This window comes from Bombus vancouverensis, chromosome 3 (assembly GCF_051014615.1).
Source record: "Bombus vancouverensis nearcticus chromosome 3, iyBomVanc1_principal, whole genome shotgun sequence".
Classification (NCBI taxonomy): domain Eukaryota; kingdom Metazoa; phylum Arthropoda; class Insecta; order Hymenoptera; family Apidae; genus Bombus; species Bombus vancouverensis.
In genome coordinates this window covers 9250133-9272574 of record NC_134913.1, presented here as the reverse complement: position 1 = coordinate 9272574, position 22442 = coordinate 9250133, and the positions used below count along the sequence as shown (strand labels likewise).

The following is a 22442-nucleotide window of genomic DNA, read 5'->3' as shown; positions in this document are numbered from 1 at the left end:
GCTTAACCAGAAGGCCACCGTTGAGGCCTAGGATGAGAATATGGTAATTGGGCATTGGTCTAACTAAGCATGCGCGAACCAATATGGTATATATACCTAAATATATATATATATATGTATAAATATTTGTCTTATACCCACGGCGGTTGATCGCAGAGAACCAACAGTCATCTAGTCTCTCTCTTTTTCTTAATATTTTTCTACCTCTTGTATATACACACTGGGTCTCATAACTGTGGAACCAATTAAAAGTTTTCAATTTTTGTACGTTGAATATGTTTGATATTGTACTGAGAAACTATTTATCGTCTTTTTCCTTACGAAACATAGATTGTATGTAGTGGAGAAAAGAGAAACGATAGAAATGTACTCGCAGTTTATTCTTGTTTGATAACATACAGCATAATATTTAATTATAAAAAAAATTGAATTCAAGATAGAATAAAATGAATATGTAACAATAGCTTTTACAAGTTCAACTATTTAATCTTGCATACTTCTAATCAAGTTTCGTTGCATTGTAGCTGTTAAGAAATAAAAATTTTAATGTGGTTTTATTGTTACAAGGCACAGTGTATTTATATTTACTCTCTTTCATTATTCTCTTTTTATTATCTCTTTTCTCTCTCTTTTTTAGCTCTCTCCATATTTGCTCTATTTTTCTTTTTTTATATATTTATTGTATATTTCTATTTTTCTCTGGAGACTCTTTCTTCCTTTTCTCTCTCTCTCTCTCTCTCTCTCTATTTCTTTTTCTTTCTATCTCTGTGTCAGCATCAGGAACGCCGTGAGCATGGTAAACCTACGACCTTAAGCATGAGAAAACCCTAGGGAAACCCATGAAAACTGTCGCCCACGCTTCACTCATCCGATTATTTGCGTTTCACGCGGCCAGAGAACCTCGAACCATCGATCGACGAGAACGAGGATCTCGAGATTCCTTATCGTTGCCAACGAATCGAGCTAGACGGTACAAAGCAGTTCGATTCGTACGTCGGCTGTAATGGATTAAGAAACGTCACCTCGGTCCGTGACGGTTCTTTGCTTCGAGTTCTTGTCTTCTTACGTTCCCAATGCCACGCGGCTTCGACGCTTTTTACGCTCGTTCGCTTTCACGACTGACGATCGAATTTTTTGGCTAAGAAACGCGTTGTTTCGGATTCACTCCTTCTTTCACAGCTTTTTCGAAGTTTTCTCGAGGAAAATAACGTTCGTCAATTTGTTTTTTAAAAATTCGTGCACGATGTTCTTGAAGAATTTCTTTTAACCCTTCTGTGACATTAGCTTGGTGATTTTGAAATTTGTTACATTTATATTATAATTAATGCTTATATGACCTTAAATGCATGAAATACATCAGTATTATCAAACTATAAAATATCGATATAAATGAGTATAAATGGACCATCTATTCACAAAGAAACTATCCTTGTTTTTTGTTATTTTATTATTTCCACAATTCGAACATTTCACCTTAATTCGTAGCTAGCATCTACTTTTACATTTAAAGTATTACCATACTAAAATATTTTAGAGTTTGTGACATACAATTGTTGTGCGTGTACAACGATTAATCACTGAAGGGTTAATTAAATTCAGCTGGCATTTCAATGTTTGAACAGCTGGAGGTTAATGTAACTTGGGGGCGCTAAGTCTGTCTGGTACTCAGCTGTTTAAATAATTGGAGTTTGTAATATATTGAAACCTTTTCTATGTGCTCGTTTCTGTTACTATGTTTTTTTTTATTATACATTATTCTGCATCCTAATCCTTCGCACTATCATTTTCATCATCAGAAAACAAAAACAATACAAGAAATAACAATAGAGTTCTGACAATAATTCCACAATATCATCGTATACCACTAAATCTTAATTCAGTGCAAAGGATTATGATGCATAAATTTGAAATTATTCTGTTTTGTAAAAACACCCTTGTAAATTTGCCTAAATGTATAAAGATCAATTTTGTATTCTGCCGTTTTTAATAATTCGTAAAATAATAATATTAATCCCTTTTTAGCAGATTTACTTAGGAGGAGGTGGCAAGAACTGCGAAATCTCGAATGAGTAGGCTGCATGTACATTCGATGCTTTAGGTTGATGGTGAAACAGTCCCCGAAGGATTTAAATGCATGACCTTTTGTTTTCGAGAAATTAATAAATTCTTTTTTATTATTCTTTATTTAGCTTTCTTATTTTATTATTAGCTTTTGATTATTCTTTATTTATCATAATGGATATTTTTATCATTTTGTAAGTGAAGATTGTAATAGAAGCATTTAAAACATAAATAATTTCTGAAGCAAGAACATAACTTCTCGACTAGTTTCCCGAGAACAAAGAGTCACATACTCCAATCTTTCTGGAGCTGTGTTACCATTAACGCAAAGCAACAAATGCGCATACAGCCAATTCATTCGAGATTTCGCAGTACTTGCCATCTCCTTGTTCGCTCATAAATTGAAAATGGTAACAGAAACAAATTAAAATCAGAATCGATCTTCATCGATACGTAGAAACAACGGACGAAATTAAAAGAATGACCTTGATGACGAAAAAATACATCTTAGAACGAAAAATGACGGAGGAAAAGCTCTAAGCAATTTTTTAGTCGTTTCATTTTTCCATTCGTTCATACGTATCAACGAAGATTAAAAGAAGTCCCATTAAAATCCGCGATGAGACACTTTTTCAACAAGTTGGCCAAATTTAAAAAGTAAAAGAAACAATAAAAAGAGGAAGATAGCTGTCACAGCTTCCTTTCCACGGTATCACGAATATCACAACCAGTCTGCAACGCGAAGTTAAACATGACAAAAAAAATGTTGCATCCGCGTCGGAAAGGAAACGGCGTTATCTGCGTCGACGTCGTTTGATAACCCATTTCGTGACGGACAAGGACAACGTCCGTTTCACGGAGAACCCGTAACTTGCTTCTGTTATCTTCATCAACGTGTCACATACACATACACTGTGCAGATAAATACGCTACCGCCAGAAAGTATCCGGACACTTGCTTATTCCTAATAAGGTTCTGTATTCTGATTGCAAAATTACAGACAAATCGAGTTGCAATAAACTTATTCCACATAACCTGTATAGTACTGTATAATCGAATATTGTGACGCGGTTAAATTATTGTCAAAAGCGCGATGTGCAATAATAAAATTAGTATTTCTATTTGTCAAACCTTACAGAATTATTTTAATTTCTGAATTACGAGTCATTAAAAAGGATCTTCTAAACTGATAGGAATACATTAGATATCGATACAGATAGTGATATTTGATATATTATTGCTATGTTTTTAACAGATACTTTAGATTTACAGTCCCTGCCCATTAAATTAGGACCATGTATACAAGTTTTTACTGCATGTATACATACTCCATGTATACATACTTTTAACTGCAACACTATTGCATAAATATATAAATTCTGCTAAAAAGAGTATAAGCGAAACATACATAACATCTTGGTAATTAATATGAATTGTCGTGATACATCAAATTTAGTTGTATCTTCCAATGTTAATGAAAGATATTTAGTGATTTCGAATGGTCCCAATTCGGTAGTGGACTAGGCTGATATGATGACCTTTTAAGAAACGTTGTAAATGCTACTTCTAATTATTAGTTTGATATTAATTTGAATACTTTGGCAACGTTCACATGGTGTTAGTACAAATCGATCGAAGTGTCCGGATATTGATAATCGGTAGTGCATACTGACCAGGCCGTGTACCATTATTTCATCCCCCTCCGTAATCGCATATATTCGTATTTGAATCGCCGTAGAGTAGAACATTGATTCAAGTAGCGTCAACCAGCGCTTTATTTAATAAATGATAATCGATTGAATGTGTTTCGTGGCGATTCTTTCAGCAGTCGACCGGTCAGATTTGGCCTCGCTTTGCCGTGCACTTTGGAGAACAAGGAGAACGCGCGGCCGTACGTGATAAGGGAGGACGCTGACGGCGATTCCGGAGACGGACAGGTACTCTACAGGGATGAGTACGACGATGAGAAAAGTAAGTACCGGAAACGAGTGCGGTGGAAATTTAGTGTAGGTAGCCCCCAGGGAATTGTGAGAAAAAAGTTGAGGAAAGTTTAATGCAGTGACTGCTATGAGAGTCATAGAGGTGAATAGAGAAGTGGATACATGAAGTGGTTAAATTAAATAAATGGTTATGTTCGTGTAGCTTTTAGTATCCTTAATTTTATAGTAATAATATAAAGTATCGAACGTGTATCCAAATATGCATAACCTAAAGACTGTATTAAAACAGAAATAGGAAAATTTATTCAGCAGTGAAACCTGTAGCGAGAACTTGTATATTTGCGAAAACTATAATAAAATTTCATCCTATGTTGAGTACAGTCTGTGATATCAATAACTGAGCTGTCTATCGCAAATTGCATGTGCATATCATTCGCACAATAGAGGCGTCTCAAGAATGTGAATTGCGCTGGCTATTAAAAACAGCCAGCGTCCTATATATAAAATTCATTGACTATTAACTACTTTGAAATTTCGATGCTCTAAGGGTGCGAATTTGACAGACACTGGTATTAAATTCGTCCTCCATTTTTTATTAAAAACTACGGCCAACTATTGATTTTTTAGTGGGAAGTTAATTAATGGATTATCAAAAGACGACTTAATTTCATTTGCCTCTGCGTTGGCAAAGTTCTGTCGTGAATTTTTTATACGCCCAAGGTTCGCCGTACGCTTCCATTAGCAACTTCTCCTTTTCTTTCTTCTTTTTTCTTTTTTCTCCATCTCTCCACTTCGATATTATTAAACATTGAGGCATCGAATAACCACCGCTCGATCCACGTGTGGCCGATGGCCTCGATAACTCATCGACGAGCTTGACGATTAACTTATTCTCTCGTTTAACGTAGTTCAGTTATTGCAAACGTCACTTTCAACACGTTCCGACGTATACGTTGCGTTGATTCAATTATCTCCAAGAAAATAATTCTGCTTACGTAATTGCCACATTTTTGTCTTTTCTAACGTTTCGTTGACATAAAGACAAAGAACGAACCGAGTCACAGTGTGTCAAGACAAAAATTATTATTTACATTTTTCAATTCATTTCTAGGAAAAAAGAAATCCATTTCACAGTTAAGCATGTTGTATTTTGGTAGCGGTGAATGTGTTAAGGGAGCAAGTCCAATGAGAAATATTTTTTAATAACATCTTAAACGAGGGCAAAAAGGATAAAAGCTTTTTTCAATGGAAGATTCGTTCGGTGTTGGTCGAGCTTAATGAGAAACACAATACCATCCTTGTCGTTCTTTTTTTTCCTTTCTCTTTTCTTTTCTGTTCCTTTTTCTTCCTTTTTTCTTTTTTTTTGTCTTCTGGAGGAAGGAATTACATAAACGATGTAGCTGCAACACTACCGTTTCTAATTGAAATTTCTTCCCCACTTTAGCCTGGGCAAATGTGAACGTGAACCCCTTAACAATTAATCCGAGGCAATTAAGGCGATTCGTTAATGATTCTTTCGATTACTTTTCCATCTTAACGTTACTCGATTCGATCCCACTTTAATTTACTTTATGCTGATCGCTAGGTTACGGATATTTATACAGATTTACATTTTTAGACACAATTAAAGAAATGGAATCTGTGCACAGAATTGTTTCATTTTCTAGATATTATAACGAATATTCTACTTTGGAGTATTTTATATATTTTTGCATGTTATGTCCCATGATCTTTTAGATCGCGATGGAAAGTAATAATCAGTAATAATTCGCTAGAGAAATTAATATAGAAGAAGACATCTACTAAAGAATTAGCTATAGAAATTAAGAAGGAAAGAATACTAGCTGAGAAATTTACTTCGTCCATTACATAACCATTTTATATATTTTTGGATATATACATTCCTTATATTTTTGCGCTTTTATATTTTCCATAAATGCCTAAAAATCATGAGACAGGAAGCTTTTATTTCTTCTTTATTTTTTTTAAGGTTCTTTTTGCGATATTTAGCGTTATGGTGTTACAAGAATTATTGTAATATTTTACGTTTCTGGTGGAAGAAAGGCAGAAGGATAGCTTTAATTTTTAGGAGAACGAAATTGCTCGTAAAGGGAACTAAACATGTATAATTTAGAATAAAGTTCGAGACAGAAATTCAATATAACTTTTATGTGTTTGAATAAAGCGAAAACTCGATAACCCAATATTTCAAACGGGTGTCCTGCAACAATGTTGGGCATTGTTAAAGCGCACTTTTGTTCGAATAATGCATAACGAATAATATTTTATTTGCTATATATTCATTTGTGTATGTGAAAAAGTATTACGTTACTATTATGTAAAGACTAAATGCGTGAAAATTGTTTTGTAACGAATATGACAATAATATACGACAATATAGCACGAAGATTTTATATAAAAATATTGCATCGTAAACATGACTTCTGGTCTTGGACTAATTCCACTTCGTATATCCAATTAGACACTACTCGACGGTTCGTTCAACAACTCAAACCAGTCGTATCTCTACAACTAAGAGCTCAGCAGATCACGTTCGTTAAGTTCGTTTGCTTAGTTTCATCCTGAAGGAGCATGCTAGTCCGAATTATCCTTGCGTATATATGTTTTTAACCAAAATAATTAAAAACTTTAAAGCCCTTCGCGATAATCAAACTTTTTAAACGCGACGTATACTTCCGTTAAAAAATCTTAGGATATCTCTCATTTTTGATTGCATGCAAAGAGATTTATTTCACTTATTTCATATAGTCTTGCATATGTGTATAAACATCCGTAATACGTTCATAAACAAACAAAATTCCAATTATATTTGTGGCTTGGTGCAAGAAGTGTCAAATGTTATACTTTTATAGAAAACAAGTTAAACCCGGTGTTGAGTTTGTAAATAATTTTGCATTCTATATGAAAAACGACGATTTCAAATTCTACCTAAAAATTATTATAATGGCATTCGTATATGCCAGTGTGAACATTTTTCATAGAATCAACTTCCTACAAAAGGATAGCAAAGTTAACATGAAACACGCAAATAACATAAGCTTTAGTTCTCTCTTCTTGCATCAGAAAAGAAATTTGAAATAGCAGAAACTTCTATTTTCTTCGTGTCAGAAATTATTTGAACGAATCTTTTAACATATCTTTCAATGCTAATATCTTAATTTTATGAACACTGACATTGGTACTTCTTGCATCAAGTCACAGGCATGACAATTAATCAAAAGAAATTTCTTCATACCTTTATTAGCTACTTTATTATCCACCTCATTATTTACTTAATTCTTCTGACTTTAAAGCAGGTACAATAATTATTCGAAGATGTTTGAGCGAGAATGTACTTTGTGTTTTTCCCAATAAGAAAGACGATGATAAAGTGAAGTGGTTTCGAACAAGGGTGGACAGGTACTTTACGGGATAAAATATGAGGCGTGAAAGGGTCGTAAAAAGATGGCGATAGCTTGATTGCCAAACACACGAAATCAGCATTCGCAGTCCGGACTAATTATACTCCCGGCGCGATACGTTTATTCACATAGACAAACGCGTGATCACGCAAACGCCTCGAAGGTTATATTAATCCTCGAAGATCGCTGGCAAGCAGTTCAGTGTGTTTCTGGCCGTTGCGTTGTTTTGAATTAACGATCCTCCTACGAAACGCAGATTATCGTCCTATCGAACCATCGGAAGCTATAATGGAAAGTTCGTCAGTTTGTTAAAAGATCTAAATCTAAAGATCTAAATCTAAAGATCTAAATCTTGAAGAAGTTGTCAATACAATCTAAACCTAATTTAAATCGATTCATTTGCGAATTTGCGGACTCGGGCCGGGATTGATTCGAGGAAGATTACCTCGGAAGGGAATTTTAGTTTTTGAAGAAGATTAAGGGAAGAATTAACAGTGCGATGACACCATGCTGTCAATCTGGACTGCGTCGACTTTGTCGATCGCCTGTGGCTCGATGGATTTTTTTAAACACGAGCCTCCTATACGTCGTAGCCTTAGCTGTTCCTCCCTCTTCAGTGGTAAATCGAAATTGAATTTAAATCGGTGGTTAAATTACAAAATAATCGATGAAAAATTAACGTGTACTTTGGTTGTCTATATACAGCATGTTGACTTAGACGACAGTGAGGAATCTTATTAGTGGACTAAGAATTTATGATATATATTTTTGTGAATACAGTTAAACAAATATACTCTTATTAGACATTTGTTTTACTTATTATATTCTATAACGAGTACTGTATTTAGAATATTTTATTTTTGTATATTATATTATATCCTGTAGTATATTTTTATATATTGTAATCTTAGTAGACTTTTTGCAATTTTTTATATTACGATCTATTGTCGATTTAATGTTGATTAATTCTTATTTGGAATAATTTTTTATCGGGTAGTCAGAAATGTCTCAAAAATAGCGGCGATGAATCACGTTACGATGAATACTTAGTATAGTTTGATCAAAAAGTCAGTGTCAAATTCTTCAGAAAGGTTACACCACCTCGGAAGTAGTTACAGACCATGTAGAGCATAATAAAAAGAATCTAATTTTAAGTTAATATTAATTATTATAATAAGAAGAAAATTCCTGTAATCCAATATTTAAAAACAAGATGCTATTAATAGCAATTAAGTTACCCGTTACCATTAAATTCTTTAGAAAGTTAATTAGTGTCATCTCGAAAGTAATATTCATCTGCGAAAAGGAGCTCCATGAGTTAGCGTCTCGTGAACATATAAGTCATGTTTAATTAAGAAACTAATTGTTTCTCTAATTGCAGGCCGGTTGGCAGCAAAGATTGCGCGCAAGGAGTCGCTGTCGCTGAAGCTCGCCCTCAGGCCAGATAGGCAGGAGCTCATCAACAGGAACATCCTTCAACTACAGACGGACAATGAGAGGCAGGAAACGAAGGAGGCAATTGGTGCCAAGCTTATCAGGTGAGCAAATGTTCCCCATTTTTTCTTTCCTTCACCTATTTTTTATTACAAACAAGAAACGAATTGATAAAATTATTTTTGTTCTTCTTTTTTTATTCTCAATTGATCTCTGAAGATTACACTAATTAATAAATTGATATAACATACAATCTAAATAGAAATTAAATAAAGAAGACCAAACAGAAAATGCAATTAACTTTTTGAAATCAAATGAAATTTATTCAACGTCTACCTAAAACAGAAATACAATTTTCTATCAAACAGATTCATTTCCATAAAAGCAGAGAAATGTTTTTTCGTTAAAAGTTACCAGATAAAAAAGGGCAAGGTACAATTAACTTTCTGAAACAAATAACTTTTATTTCCATCCCAACAAAGAAAGGTAATTTTCAATCAAACAGATTCACTTTCATAATATAAAAAAAAAAAAAAAGAAAAAGAAAAAGAAGCTCGTTATAAGCCTCGATAAACTCATCGTCCTTAGCGATGGTCAAATAAAATAAGTGATAATAGATGAAAGCACGGCAAACATTATTCGAGGGCGGTCCATTGATTGTTTGCATTGAAACGGCCATTGAATCCTCGCGTATCTCGCTTTGCCATGAATAGTGACGTCTGCGGCCATAGAAAAGCATTGCCTGAACTGTTAGCGATATCAGGCCGGCGAAGTAGTTAACGTTTCGTTTGAATTTATGCTCTCGCATTGGCGTAGCTACGAATCATAAATTCAGGACTAAACCAAGAACGCGAAGGATTTGCCTCCACAAGCTAACCCCTTTAGGGTGAATACGAATTTCTCGATCGCCATTGACGAGTTTTCTAGAATCGATGTTGTTACACTTGCTCGTGAAAGTATTCGAGTATTTGAAAGTATTACACAGTGGTTACAAAATTTGTAAAAATATTTGTATATGCACATTCTAATTTTTCAATGCGGCGTGTTTTCATCAGGTTCCACATCTCACTTTCATAGTGTATTATTAATTTCTCTAGACATATGAAAGTACTACCAAATGATATGAAACTTGATATACTCGGACATAATTGATTGACATAGAAATGCTATAGTAAATGGTACGAATACAAAAATGGCGCAAACACTTTTTATAACTACTGTAGAAACTTTTTATAAATACATGAACGTCACGAGAGAAGATAATATAATGGGTACATTTTTGTTGACTTCCTGATTTTAATATTACTTCATGATCATAGAGGAGAATTTTAATATAACAATTTCAGACTTTACCAATGTAATCGCAATAGTCGCGTCTCATTACAAACCTAATGAAATTTCAAGAAGTTTGGTATACCGCACAAAATAAATTTATAAAAATTGTTTACGTAATACTATATAAATACTAAATCCTATATAATATTCGAATACCTTCGTACGTGCGTAGTTTTCGAATATCCTTGATGCCTCCGTTTATTGATTTTCCTTCGCGAAAGTTTAATCATTCATTGGTGGATTGAAATTGGCCGTACGGCTTCGATGTTAAAGTAGAAGATGTTAAAACGTAAAAGATTGTTTGTTGAATCGTGTGGAGATATAGAACAGTCGAAAGTGCACTTCGTTTCGCTCATTACGTGAAGGAGGAAGTTCACAATGCGTATTATCTTTGGCTTATGAGAAAACAGTTGATATCGAAGTCTGTATGTGTATTGTTAGAACTTGAAAAAGATTTAGGTTCCATTTCATATTTAACCTTTCGACTTCTTGAATAATTTTTTATACGAAGAATTTTATTTCATTTCTGGCAGTTCAGTGTTTTTCTTTTAACTTTGACTATGAAGATGTGGTAGCCCCATTTTTGTTGATCTCCTGACTTTTTATGTCACTCGGTAGCTAAACAGAGTAGCTAGTATAAGATAGTTCAAGAAGGGATTAACTTGATAAACTCGAAAATACGAGTCTTTTGAAAATAAGTAATAAATTCCAAAATGTTTTGTCAAGGAACGAATAATTAATTTAATTCTATCTACGTATAATTTATAATAATAATTTAATTTTATAATAATAATATAATTTATAAAAATATTATTAATAATAATATTTTTTAAACGTTCAAGAAGGTGACAAAAACACGAATTTCACTGCAAAGATAGTTTTGCTATGGGTTTGGTTAACAACATATTCAATTCTAAAGTTTCTCTCCTATAACTAACGATAAACTTGTAACAATCATTATAGATTCATTTTCTGAAATATCAAAACATCTATTTATAATATTTACAAGAATGAATTTAATACTTCACAAAAATGTGACGTTAAGGACAATACGTCGAATCACGGGGCAAACAGAAGATAACCCCGATGATTCACTTATTTGTCTTCGTGTGTATTTTACGCTCTCTCTTGATCGATCCAACCGATTGAAAGAAAAGCGACTTTAAACTTACACTGATTCACGTGGAATTCTTGTTTCAGGCGGCTGAGTATGCGGCCGACACAGGAGGAACTGGAGGAAAGAAACATTTTGAAAAGTAAGCTCCAAACGCAGTTAACTTTTTGCAAAATATCTATCTTTGTTAATTGAAATTGAAACTATGTATTAACTTGTTGCGGATGAAATGGTCGAATACTTGATGCTATTTTTTGAACTTGATAGATTTATCGGAAATAAAACTGTTAATCAAAGTAATATCAAAAATTACCGAGCAGGGAAGCAAAATGTTAAAGTATGATCCGTCATTTCCAACTAAAATTTTTCACACTAAAGGTAGATTTCTCTCTGCAAATCTATTTATTTTGACCTTTTCAAACTTCTTTAATGTTCTGGATTTTCGCCGAATTCTGCAAAAATTCCAGGTTATTTATTAACACGTATATTTCATTACGTAATAAAACAGGGGGTTTTCTCCACAGAATTGAAACAAAAGTGAAATTTTGCATCTGTCCAAATGGACCCAAGAGTACTACGGAGAATTAATATAACTTCTCCAAAAGTTATCCCAATGTTACGAGCAACTTTTAATCGTATTATCTTCAAGTTTAATTCTTGTTTAAGAAAAACAGGCTGCTTCGATGCTTTCTCCGCGTAATATCTATGTAATAAAATAATTGTCAGAATTGACAAAAGTTCAATTAATATATTGTATTCAGCTAGTTTCAAATTTTTAATTAATGTGTTATTAATAATGATTGATAAATAATATCGAAAGATTAAATATGTAAGATTTTACGTTTTTGTAAAATTGATTGTTTCATACGTAGCAAGCAAATATCAAGATTGTTCGCATACTTCGATGTTTTTGCAATTTTTCCATTTTCTCGGCCACACGATAAATCTTGGATAAAATATGATGCCCGCGTAATCTATTTACAGAGCAAAGTCCTGCAGAGGAGAAGAAACAAAAAGAGGAGAAAAAGCGGTATCTACTGCGAAAGCTCAGCTTTCGACCGACCGTCGAGGAGCTCAAGGAAAAGAAGGTGCGTTTCGTTCAGTTTTACCGTTATAACGTTGTGCTATGAAATCGAAACAACCAGGAAAGTGAAAGAAATGTTGGATTTTTTTCTGTATTTTATTAGATTATCAGGTTCAACGACTACATCGAAGTCACGCAGGCTCACGATTACGACAGAAGGGCTGATAAACCCTGGACGCGATTGACTCCAAAGGATAAAGCAGCCATTAGAAAGGAGTTGAACGAGTTTAAGAGTTCGGAGATGGCCGTTCATGAAGACAGCCGACACCTCACCAGGTACGCTATTTTTTCATGTATTTATGATAGAAATATAAAGATAATTCTGACATGTCCTGTATATTTATTTATTTATTTATGAGTCAGATTAATCTTTTTAGTTTAAAAACAATAGAAATTCTAGATTATTAGATACTCAATATGTTTGATAATTAATATATTTTATTAGAAGTAAAAATATGAAATTTCCGTAAATTCAGACATAAGATTATTTGCATCATTCACGGATAATAACACTGCTTTTTTATATTTATCATAACATGCCGAATTGGCACGAGAAACAAATGAAGATTTCAAAGATAGACAGACAATGTGTTTGTTCTTTTCCACACAAAATACTGCAATTCATGTTCTAACCCCCAAGAAATTACTATAGAAGCTTTAAATTGTACTTTTATTGCGTTCCAACGAAACCAATTTCAAATAAAACCTTAATCCTTTGGATTCTTCTGTGCCACTGCAGAAACATAGATAACAGAAAAATTATATCTGTATTATCTTCTGTAATAAAGAATGGAAAATAAAAAGAAGGCTACAGTCTAAATAAATTTGAAAACCTTATCGAAACAAAGTTCTTAATTTCAGAAGATTTTGCTATAAAAGTGTACTGAAGATTACAAAGGATTAACGAAGTAGATTGCTCGAAATTAAATTCAATATCGTCTGATAGAAATCAATCGCTATCCCACCCATTCCAGCCGGTCCATTAACTACAGACTCAAGTAGCGCATTTGTATTCTGCTCGGTTGCAGGTTCCATAGGCCATGACAATTGCAATGTGTTGAGGTGCTACAGTGTGGTGCGGGTATAGGTGAAGGTGCAGTGTGGTGGCCTCGCGTCGAGGCTGGATAACAAAAATAAAATCTCTCTCGGTTGATCGTGGCTACCGGGGGTATTTCACGACAAGAGGAATTTTTGCTAATACTCCGTTTGTACTCGGGGCGACGGTGACGGTGGTTTCTTTTTATGACGTTGCTGCGTCGTGTTGTCATTCGTCGTCATCGTCCTCGTCGTCATCGTGTCATGCATTGCGTCTCTCTCATCGGTAGATCGTCCTATCCATCACCCACGCATCGGGGTCATCCGCCATTCGCGCTGACGACGAACGTCTCCACGACGTCGACGAAGATTGTGATATAGGGTGGCCCGTCCTATGGAGTAATTGAGAAAAGAGAAAAAGTAACAAAACGATCGCGTCGGGTCACTCGCTGATTTCTCTTTGTTAGAAAAAAAAAAGACTCGTTCACGCCTGAGCTCACCTAACGCGTCTATTAAAACTACTCCGTTCTTTGGATAAAATTGTCGGAATGTCCAGTGTGACGATCTTTTTGAGCACTTTTGCATTCTTTCGATGCCAAACTAAGCAAATGAATAGAGAAAAATAAAGAAGAAGGAGAGGAGATTGATAGAAGACTAAGATTGCAGCGTTAGAAATTTGCAACTTAGAAAATCGAAAACGTCGTTCTATAATGATATGAGACTCTTTTTGTACGAATGTTCGTGGAGTTCGAACTATTTAAAAATGAAAGAGCAGGTGATTGCTTGTTTCATTTAAGATTGATGCTCCACGTCGACTACGAAACTTTGCCATCTCTCAGAATTTCTTATTGCGAGGCATTGACTTGACTTTTATGGGGAATACGAGATGTAACTGAGAAGACAGATTTATATATCCTTAAAGTACATTTTCAGATAAACTCTAAGATAATATGCAAATTAAACGTATACATTGGAAGTAGCTAGATGAAGATAGAAAGATAGCACGATCGACGAAGGTGGCTCTTCAAACAGTCCCTCTTCATGATAGAAGAAATTCGTTTAATAGAGGGAAGGGAAAAAGAGCACGTGAGCTCGTAGGTGAACGGGTCTTTCCGTAGATTTTAGATCATAACTTCTCCTTTTGCCATCAGGCTAGCTCGTCAGTGTCACCTGGCAACAAAACGCGTATGCGTAAAGAAAAAAGCGACTCCTAAAGAAAAAGGTCTTAATCCTTCAGCATTCGTGTGATAACAATATCTTGCGGATAGTTCGCAAAATACTCAAACTCGACGTGAGATGAATGTGCATCACGATAGATGATTAAAAAACAAATGAAAGAAAAATGGAGAAGAACGTCGATTAGAAAAATTGATTTAGCTTTCGATTTAGTTGTTTAAAGATGGGTTAGTTTGAAATATTTTTATACGTTGACGTTCAATAAAAAAAACCGATAGAGAATTGTTATCATCGACTCGGCACGAAAGAAACGATTTTTTCAATCAAACGAAATAAAAGCCTCGTTTTTTAAATCGACAAAACGATCGAACAAAGAGTAAGAGAAAAATGAAAAAAAAAAAGGAAATACAATGAAAAAAAAACCCATAGCTTCGTGGTATATATGGCGACTATTATGTGATTTATCGATAGAATTCCACGGATCGTGATTTTTATCGACTTTTAATAACCGATGACTTTGTTGTTTGTATCGCGCTAACGTTGCGTAGAATTTATTATAATTAAGCATTGTTCCATTTTTGCGCGCGGACAGAGACGTGTTTTTTGAATCGACTCGTGTGCGAATATCTAAGACAATCTTGTTCGAATTGACAAGAAAAAGAAAAAGAAAAAGAAAGAACTATTTTTCTTTTTTACTGCCAGGTATCACTATTTCTCTATTTGCGGAGCTGCCTTGAGGAGCAAACGCTTTATTGACTTACTATACACAGAGGAAACACACAGAGACGAAATGGAAAATAATGGAACGTGCGAGAAGTGGACGCGGGGAAACAAAAGAAACAAAAATATATATATATATATAGTTGTAAAATTCCGTTTTAGCGATGAACTCGATGAGAAAATGGAAAAGGAGAGAAAGGGGAGAAAGGAAGGAAAAATGCATTGTGCAATTACACACACTTTGTACAGAAATAATATACATAGTGCGTATTTTAGTGGTTATTATTATTGTTATTGTCATCGCTAGCGACACTGCGATCCTCGTTGATTTTCGATCACGCGTTTCGATCGTGGAAGCATCGGTCTTGAAACAACATAAGAAACATAAATTTTGTCTACGCTATATTATATCGGTTACGCCATCGATCGTTCTATTAAAATTGATCGTAGAGTAGACAGAATTGGTCGTTTGATCGGCACGTAGACATATTGTAATCAATTGGATAGATGATTGATCAAAGAGACGTAAAGAATACGTTTCATAGGAGTTTTCTTAAAAAGAAAAGGGAAGATATGAAAGAATCGAAACGTGTTTCGATGTCTTGCACGCTTAAATCCCCACACTCCCTCGAAGCTTCCTGTCCTTGCAAGCATGTGATCGTCATCCGTTTTAACGCTCGTGTAAGCTTGCGTCGAGACCAAATCGATAAAAAGAGAACTCGTCGCTGACGCCTTCTGCTTTCGATGAACATCGTGAAATTAAAAAAAAAAAAAAATAAAATGGAACAGAAATAACAACAACAAGAAACGAGATTGCAAAAGAAGAACAATTAATAATCTGTTCTGTCGACGAGTTTTTCACGTCGAGAAATTACGAAGAATTTTCTTAATAATTTCTGGACGTTCTCAACTTTAATTGTACGAATCTTCCTCGATATCAGAACTCGATCACACGAGTTTCTCCCTGCGTGATGTAAGTCGCGATGATGTGTCGATTTTCCTTCTAAATAGTAATCTAGTTTTAACGATCGTCCAATGGGGTGAGAGGATCGGATAATCGATCTCTCTCGTAAACCCGTCGGTGAACTCAGTTGTTCGATATTATAAGCAAACAAGCAAAGAATAAAAAAAAAAGAAATAAAAAATTTCGTCAACTTCGCGGTCGTCGAAGATGTCAGGCCGGAAAAAGATGATGATGATGATAATGATGATGATGATGATGATGATGATGATGATGATAATGATGATGATGATTGATGATTGATGATGATGATGATGATGATGATGATGATGATGATGATGATGATGATGATGATGATGATGATGGTGATGATGATGATGATGATGATGATGATGATGATGATGATGATGATGATGGTGATGAGAAAAAAGAATGGGAAAAGTACGAAGACCTTCTAGTGAACCACGGAGACGCAGGTGATTAAGGAACAATGTAAAGTAGGGAGATGAAGCGTCTCTCTCGTTCCATTGGTCGAGCGCTGTGGCTACCGTGTAGTCGAACAAATGTATCCATTAATTTCCGGGTTGTCTGGTGTGTAGTATGAATGTACTATGTGGTTGAATATTTAATTAAATCGAGAGAAAGAGAGGAAAGAAGATAGAGTAAACGGAAGAAGAAGAATCGATCGAAATCGAAAGTTTTAGGGGTGCGAAAAAACGAGAGTGAAAATGGTAAAACTCGACGAGAATACATTTAAATTTTCTCCTCGAGGTTTTCCTATTTCTCTTTGTGCACACATTTCACAATTTCTTATCCTTTCCCTTTTTCGTTATATTTTCCTTTCTTTCCTCGAATAAGTTTCACCGTTTTCGTCGTGTGAGAGCCACTCTCGAGGACGGATGATCTAGAAGCGACGTGTACAGGACACGACATGCGAAACATAACGATTAATTAGACGAACAATTGTAAATAATAAGTTGAGACGATTTTTAGGCGTAACGAAAGGGGAGAAGAAAAAATAAAAGATAACACATTGTAAAACACACCGCAATAGTGATCCACGCTACACGCTAAACGATATTACGCATGGCAGAACGAATGAATACTTATAAATATTTGATATTAGGTAATGAAGAACAAGAAAAGAAAACTGGTGCCCTAAACGCGGGCGATACATAAGTACTATATACATATATAAATATTATACATATATATATAGATATATATATTATATATATTATTATATCGAGGCGTACAAGCAGTATGTGCGTTTTCCAGCACAGATAGTTGGTATTTTGTGTACAAAAAACGGAAACAAGAAGAAGGAAGAAAAAAAATTGCGTAAAAAGCGAACCAGGGAGAACAATTGTTGGATATTTTCGCCGCGCTCTGTCCAGTCTGCGTGATTATTATTATTATTAATATTATTATATTATTATTGTATTTTAATTATTATAATTTTAACTTTATTATTATTGTATTATTATTATTATTATCATGATTTATGTAGGAGATGCGCGATAAAATTATTTATCAGCGCCGACAAACGTCACTGTCGAGTCGATCGTTCGCGACGATCGAACCAGTACGTTTCCGACCACATTTTTGAGCAAACCGAAAATGCAGAAATTTTCCTTCCGTAAAAAAATACACACTCCCTCTCTCTCTCTTTCTCTCTCTCTCTTTCATCTTATCGGACGTCTCTGCCACGATCGATTGGTCGATCCCATCGTAATTCGCCATCGACTTTTGCTCTCCATCTCCTTCGCCCCGTGCAATTTCGATTTGCTCTTGATCCTCGTACATCTTATCGTGTGTACAAGCTCGATTTACTCACGTTCCGCGAAATTCCCATTATCGGAACATAATAACGCCTCTGTAAATTAAATATCATTTGGCAATCAACACTGTTCTAAAGCATCTGACGTTATTTAATATTTCATTGAATAATTTTTGTATGGGAATATTTCGAAAATTTGAGACAAATTTTTATCTATGCCACATTTTTTAATCAAAAGATTGATATTTTGGCATTTTTGAATGAATAAATTATGAAATATATTGAAAAAATTCGGAGATGTCCTGGGTTAAAAGATTATGACATTATGGTATTGGTGCAGTGATTTCAACGCGTGGCAATGACATCACCACTCAACGTTCTACCACGTATTTACCACGTTCTACTACGCCATTTGAACATTCGCATTTCTAACATTCTATTTCAAATTCAGATTTTTATTCGCCCAAACTTTACAAATCGTCCGAAATAATTTTACAATTACATCGTAAGAATCAAATACTGTGACGCCAATAGCTATTTAAATATGCGAAATTTCTCATAATTCTATTAATTACGCTTCAATAATAATCGAACAATAATTGTAATAATAATTACGATGGATATTTGTGAAATTCAAAACAAATGTATTGAGAGAAATGAATGATCCTAATAAATAATCGTTTCAAGAAGCCAACTAAAGAAATAAAATTCGCGGACCGTGTAAAAAATCGAGCACACGCTCTAGCTACATAACAAAACAAAGAACAAATAAAGAAGCATGAGGGAAAAAAGTCAGGCTGTAAAAAGAAATTGTCGCGATCGGTGGCCGTGCCAAACACGGCCGATTCTACTTGTATCATAATCTCTTACGATAGCGCTATTATTAAACAATAACGAAACAGTAACAACAATAAGGTAACTCGTAATTTAAGGGAGTATGAAGAGGGATGAACGAGTAGTTGAATGCGAGCGAAAGAGCGTCTGTGTGAATAAATCTCGTGCGACGAGTACGCGATTTAGTGATCGCTGTATCACTAAGAGAAGCACCTCGTAGCTACGAACGGGCTTCACGGCTTTCAGTTGCTGGTCTCGCGATTTTATTTACTTCTGCTCAACCCTATGTATCTGTCCAACCTTTATTTCCAACGAAACCATCGATCTTCTAAAAACGTCTTAAGAAGATAGAAGGAAAAACCAATGATTTCTTTCCTCCATGCAATAAAACAGCCAAAAAAGAGGAAGGTATATCGCCAAAAAATTAAAAAGAAAAGAAGACACGAGACCAGTGCCTGCGGCCGGCCCAAAGGATTTTTACCAAAACGACTCCGCGAGCAGCGGAGTGGAAGCAGTTATATAAAATTAGACGTAATTATTGAATTTCGTTCAATTTTGTAAACTAAGTCGAAGCGTGTCTAGCCGACGATTGAGCCGTGCTTTCTCAAGGGCCGGTTGTCGTCGACAAATAAGACGGCGACAACGTGTTTCGTCAGCTTCGCGTGTGGTTTGAATTTTGTAAAACGCGGACGCGTCCCGCGAACGATCACTGGCACATTGAAACAACGATCTCATTGTCAGTAAAAATTAAACCCTATCCCAATTTTTCAATGTTTTATATTAACTATATTCTAATTTCTCTCTCTCTCTCTCTTTCTCTTTCTCTCTCTCTCTCTCAAGTCATTTATATTATCCTTTGATTTCCGCCGTACTCACTGTTCATAAAATTAAATTCGAACGGCGACTTTAATTCTGTATATTAAACAATTAGTCTGCCATTCCTCTCGTAGGTCTCTTTTTAGTTATTCTTTTATTTTAATGTGTTTGTTATTGATAAAATCATTGTGTATTTATTGTTAGAAAAACTGGTTTCATTGCATGAGCTGGGCTAATAATGAAACGTAGTACATTTTGTTTCTTCGTGTTTTTTGAAATTTTATATTGTAGAATTCTATGAAAGTTTTTAATAACTTTTTCTTTTTTTTTTATGAATGGTATAAGATTAAGGACGGTAATGATATAGGAAATTATTGCGATCCTTCGTGTTTCAATCAATTTTATTATTTTTAGGAGATTTCTGTTAAGAATTGATCGCTTTTTAATAATGTTAATATAATTTTATTTCCTTTTATTCCACTTTTTATTGATGTTTGAATTCAGACCAGAGACAGAAAGAAACATTCGACCAGTGATCGCTTGCTGACGCGTCGTTCGGGACGTAATTTGAAGGAATGCGTTGTATTATATATCGAGAAACCCTTTAAGTGTAAGAATAATAATGTATATATAATAATTATTACCATAAAACTTCGATTGATTGCACTCCCAGGGGAAAAAAGGAGTTGTCTCCCCTCGTCTAAGAAGAAGGAGCAAAAAACGAAAAGTAACAAAAATTGAAACGTGTGAAGATGAACGAAGACGAAGCAACAAATCTCAAAATGGTACATTCGTGGATACACAATGGATACAAATGGGGGAAAACGACATGAAACGGCAACAAAGAAGAAAAAAATGAAAAGAAGAAAAGAGAAGTGTTCTCGCATTGATTTCAAATATGAAGAAATGTATAAGATAAAAAAAAAAGACGCTGCGTTTTTCGATCCAGATTCGTTCTGTTTTTTTGTTGTTAGTTTGTACGCACTACGATTTATCGCAATTTATTGTATTATCGATGAAATACTGTAACAAAAATACTGTTAACTATTCTTAAAAAAATTAAAACTTTTGTAAACTGAGACCAACCGCGTTCTCACGCTGTATCCTGAAAACGATTCCAATGATAATTTTAATCGAATCATCAAACACTATATTCTTTACGGTAAGACAAATCTTCATATCTCTATAAAAGGCAAAGTAACAAAAGACTGGTTATTATACTGCATATTATCCTTGATATCATGCAACTTTTATTTTTCAAGTATTTTTTAATACAACAAGTAAATTTTGTATTTTCTATTTAATTTAAGATCGTCAAACCAGATTCACTTGATGCTTTATAATCACTATGAATATTAAAAACAGCTTCTTTGGATATTTTTTCTTACTAATCCTATTTATCCAGTAGAGGGAAATGAAAAATTAAAGATTACAGAAATTGCACAGATCACCATCACAACGACAATTTATTTTTATTCTATAGTAAGATACATTTCACTTTCATATGTTTCTTTGCTTTCGCGCCCCATTGCCGATGCAACGGGGTTAGAAAACAGAACTCAAGTATCGAGTACACTGCACACAGAAGCTACAATCGCACATTGACACATCAACATTTTTGATTTTTCGTATTACAAAAGCTCCGCAATTTATTCTTAATTCATAAAAAAAGCCTCTGAACGTTGCAACAATTTTCTTGAAAAATAGCACCAGAGGATAGGAGATTCCGCGTCTTAAGTCAGAGTTAAAAAAATATCACTCTTCGAGCTAGAAAATAATCTAAATAGTTTAAAATCCACGGTAATTCATTCGCTTAAAAGTAATGGATGGCATCGACGACGTTGCTCGATATAAAACTAGCAACGAGCAACAAGCTAACGTTAATAAAAATGTTAGAAAAATAATTGGACAACATCTTTCGGCCAAAATCGATCTGGCTTTACGCTGGAATGACTAAGGACAACAATACTATTTAACGATCACATTGATGAGATCATCGATCCTCGGCGTGAGAAATGCTATCCCCCAAAGAGGAGTCGAAACAGGAGAACTCATTGATCCTGCCATCCTGCTCAGTTTCGACTTTTCGTCCTAGCAGACGAAACGGAGATTCCTGTAGAAATTTGAAGAATAAATTGTACGAAGGATTGTTTAAATGTCGGTTATGTTGCAAAGCTCTGTCGTAAGCGTAGAATAGAAAAATGTAAATCTTTCAAAAAAGAGACAACTGCTATTTGAATCCAGTTCAGGAAGCCTCTCGCAACTATCTTGTAAATTAAATTCCCTTCAAAAACGTGAACGTGGATATGTAACTCTCATATATGTAAATAAAAAAAGAAGAAAAAAGAGCTCTGTAAAGCGTTATTTTATCAAACGACAGAACATTTCAACGAATCTGATCATCGTACCTTCTTCTGCATGTAACTCTGCACATCGTAACCCATGTAGAAAGCGATCCTCTGCAGACTTAACAGAGACCTCAACCTCAAGCAGGGGTCCGGTTGGAGCATTCGTTTTAACAAATCCTTCGCAGCTGGGGAAATATTTTCCGCGTTTGGTGGCAAAGTTCCAGGTGAAGCATAACCAGTCCCTCTGTCCTCTGGCAGAAGTTCGCTGGATGCACCGGCTGGATACTGCAACCAGAAGATCAGGTGATGTAATTAATTAAAGATTGTTAGTTGAATAAACGGCAACACCATTAAGAAATTGGATTTCATTTTTATGGTTTAA

The 22442-nt window shown here is 34.7% G+C and overlaps 2 protein-coding genes across 9 annotated transcripts in view; one reads left to right on the top strand and one right to left on the bottom strand.

Annotated features, from left to right (window-relative positions):
- LOC117165699 (phosphatase and actin regulator 2) overlaps positions 1 to 20793 on the top strand; it is a 390523-nt gene extending 369730 nt beyond the window's left edge. For 5 of the 6 annotated variants that reach the window (XM_076628094.1, XM_076628093.1, XM_076628096.1 and 2 more), the window contains 6 exons: positions 3887 to 4032; positions 8805 to 8961; positions 11393 to 11448; positions 12291 to 12394; positions 12494 to 12666; positions 13419 to 20793. In XM_076628094.1, the coding sequence (XP_076484209.1) occupies positions 3887 to 4032; positions 8805 to 8961; positions 11393 to 11448; positions 12291 to 12394; positions 12494 to 12666; positions 13419 to 13434 (652 nt within the window). In that variant the 3' untranslated portion in view covers positions 13435 to 20793. The remainder of the gene's footprint in view (positions 1 to 3886; positions 4033 to 8804; positions 8962 to 11392; positions 11449 to 12290; positions 12395 to 12493; positions 12667 to 13418) is intronic. The other variant, XM_033349018.2, reaches the window with a different exon arrangement.
- Positions 20794 to 21150: 357 nt separating this feature from the next.
- S6KL (ribosomal protein S6 kinase like) overlaps positions 21151 to 22442 on the bottom strand; it is a 67408-nt gene continuing 66116 nt past the window's right edge. For all 3 annotated transcript variants that reach the window (XM_033349029.2, XM_076628097.1, XM_076628098.1), the window contains 2 exons: positions 22121 to 22345; positions 21151 to 21825 (listed from right to left, as the gene is read on the bottom strand). In XM_033349029.2, the coding sequence (XP_033204920.1) occupies positions 21706 to 21825; positions 22121 to 22345 (345 nt within the window). In that variant the 3' untranslated portion in view covers positions 21151 to 21705. The remainder of the gene's footprint in view (positions 21826 to 22120; positions 22346 to 22442) is intronic.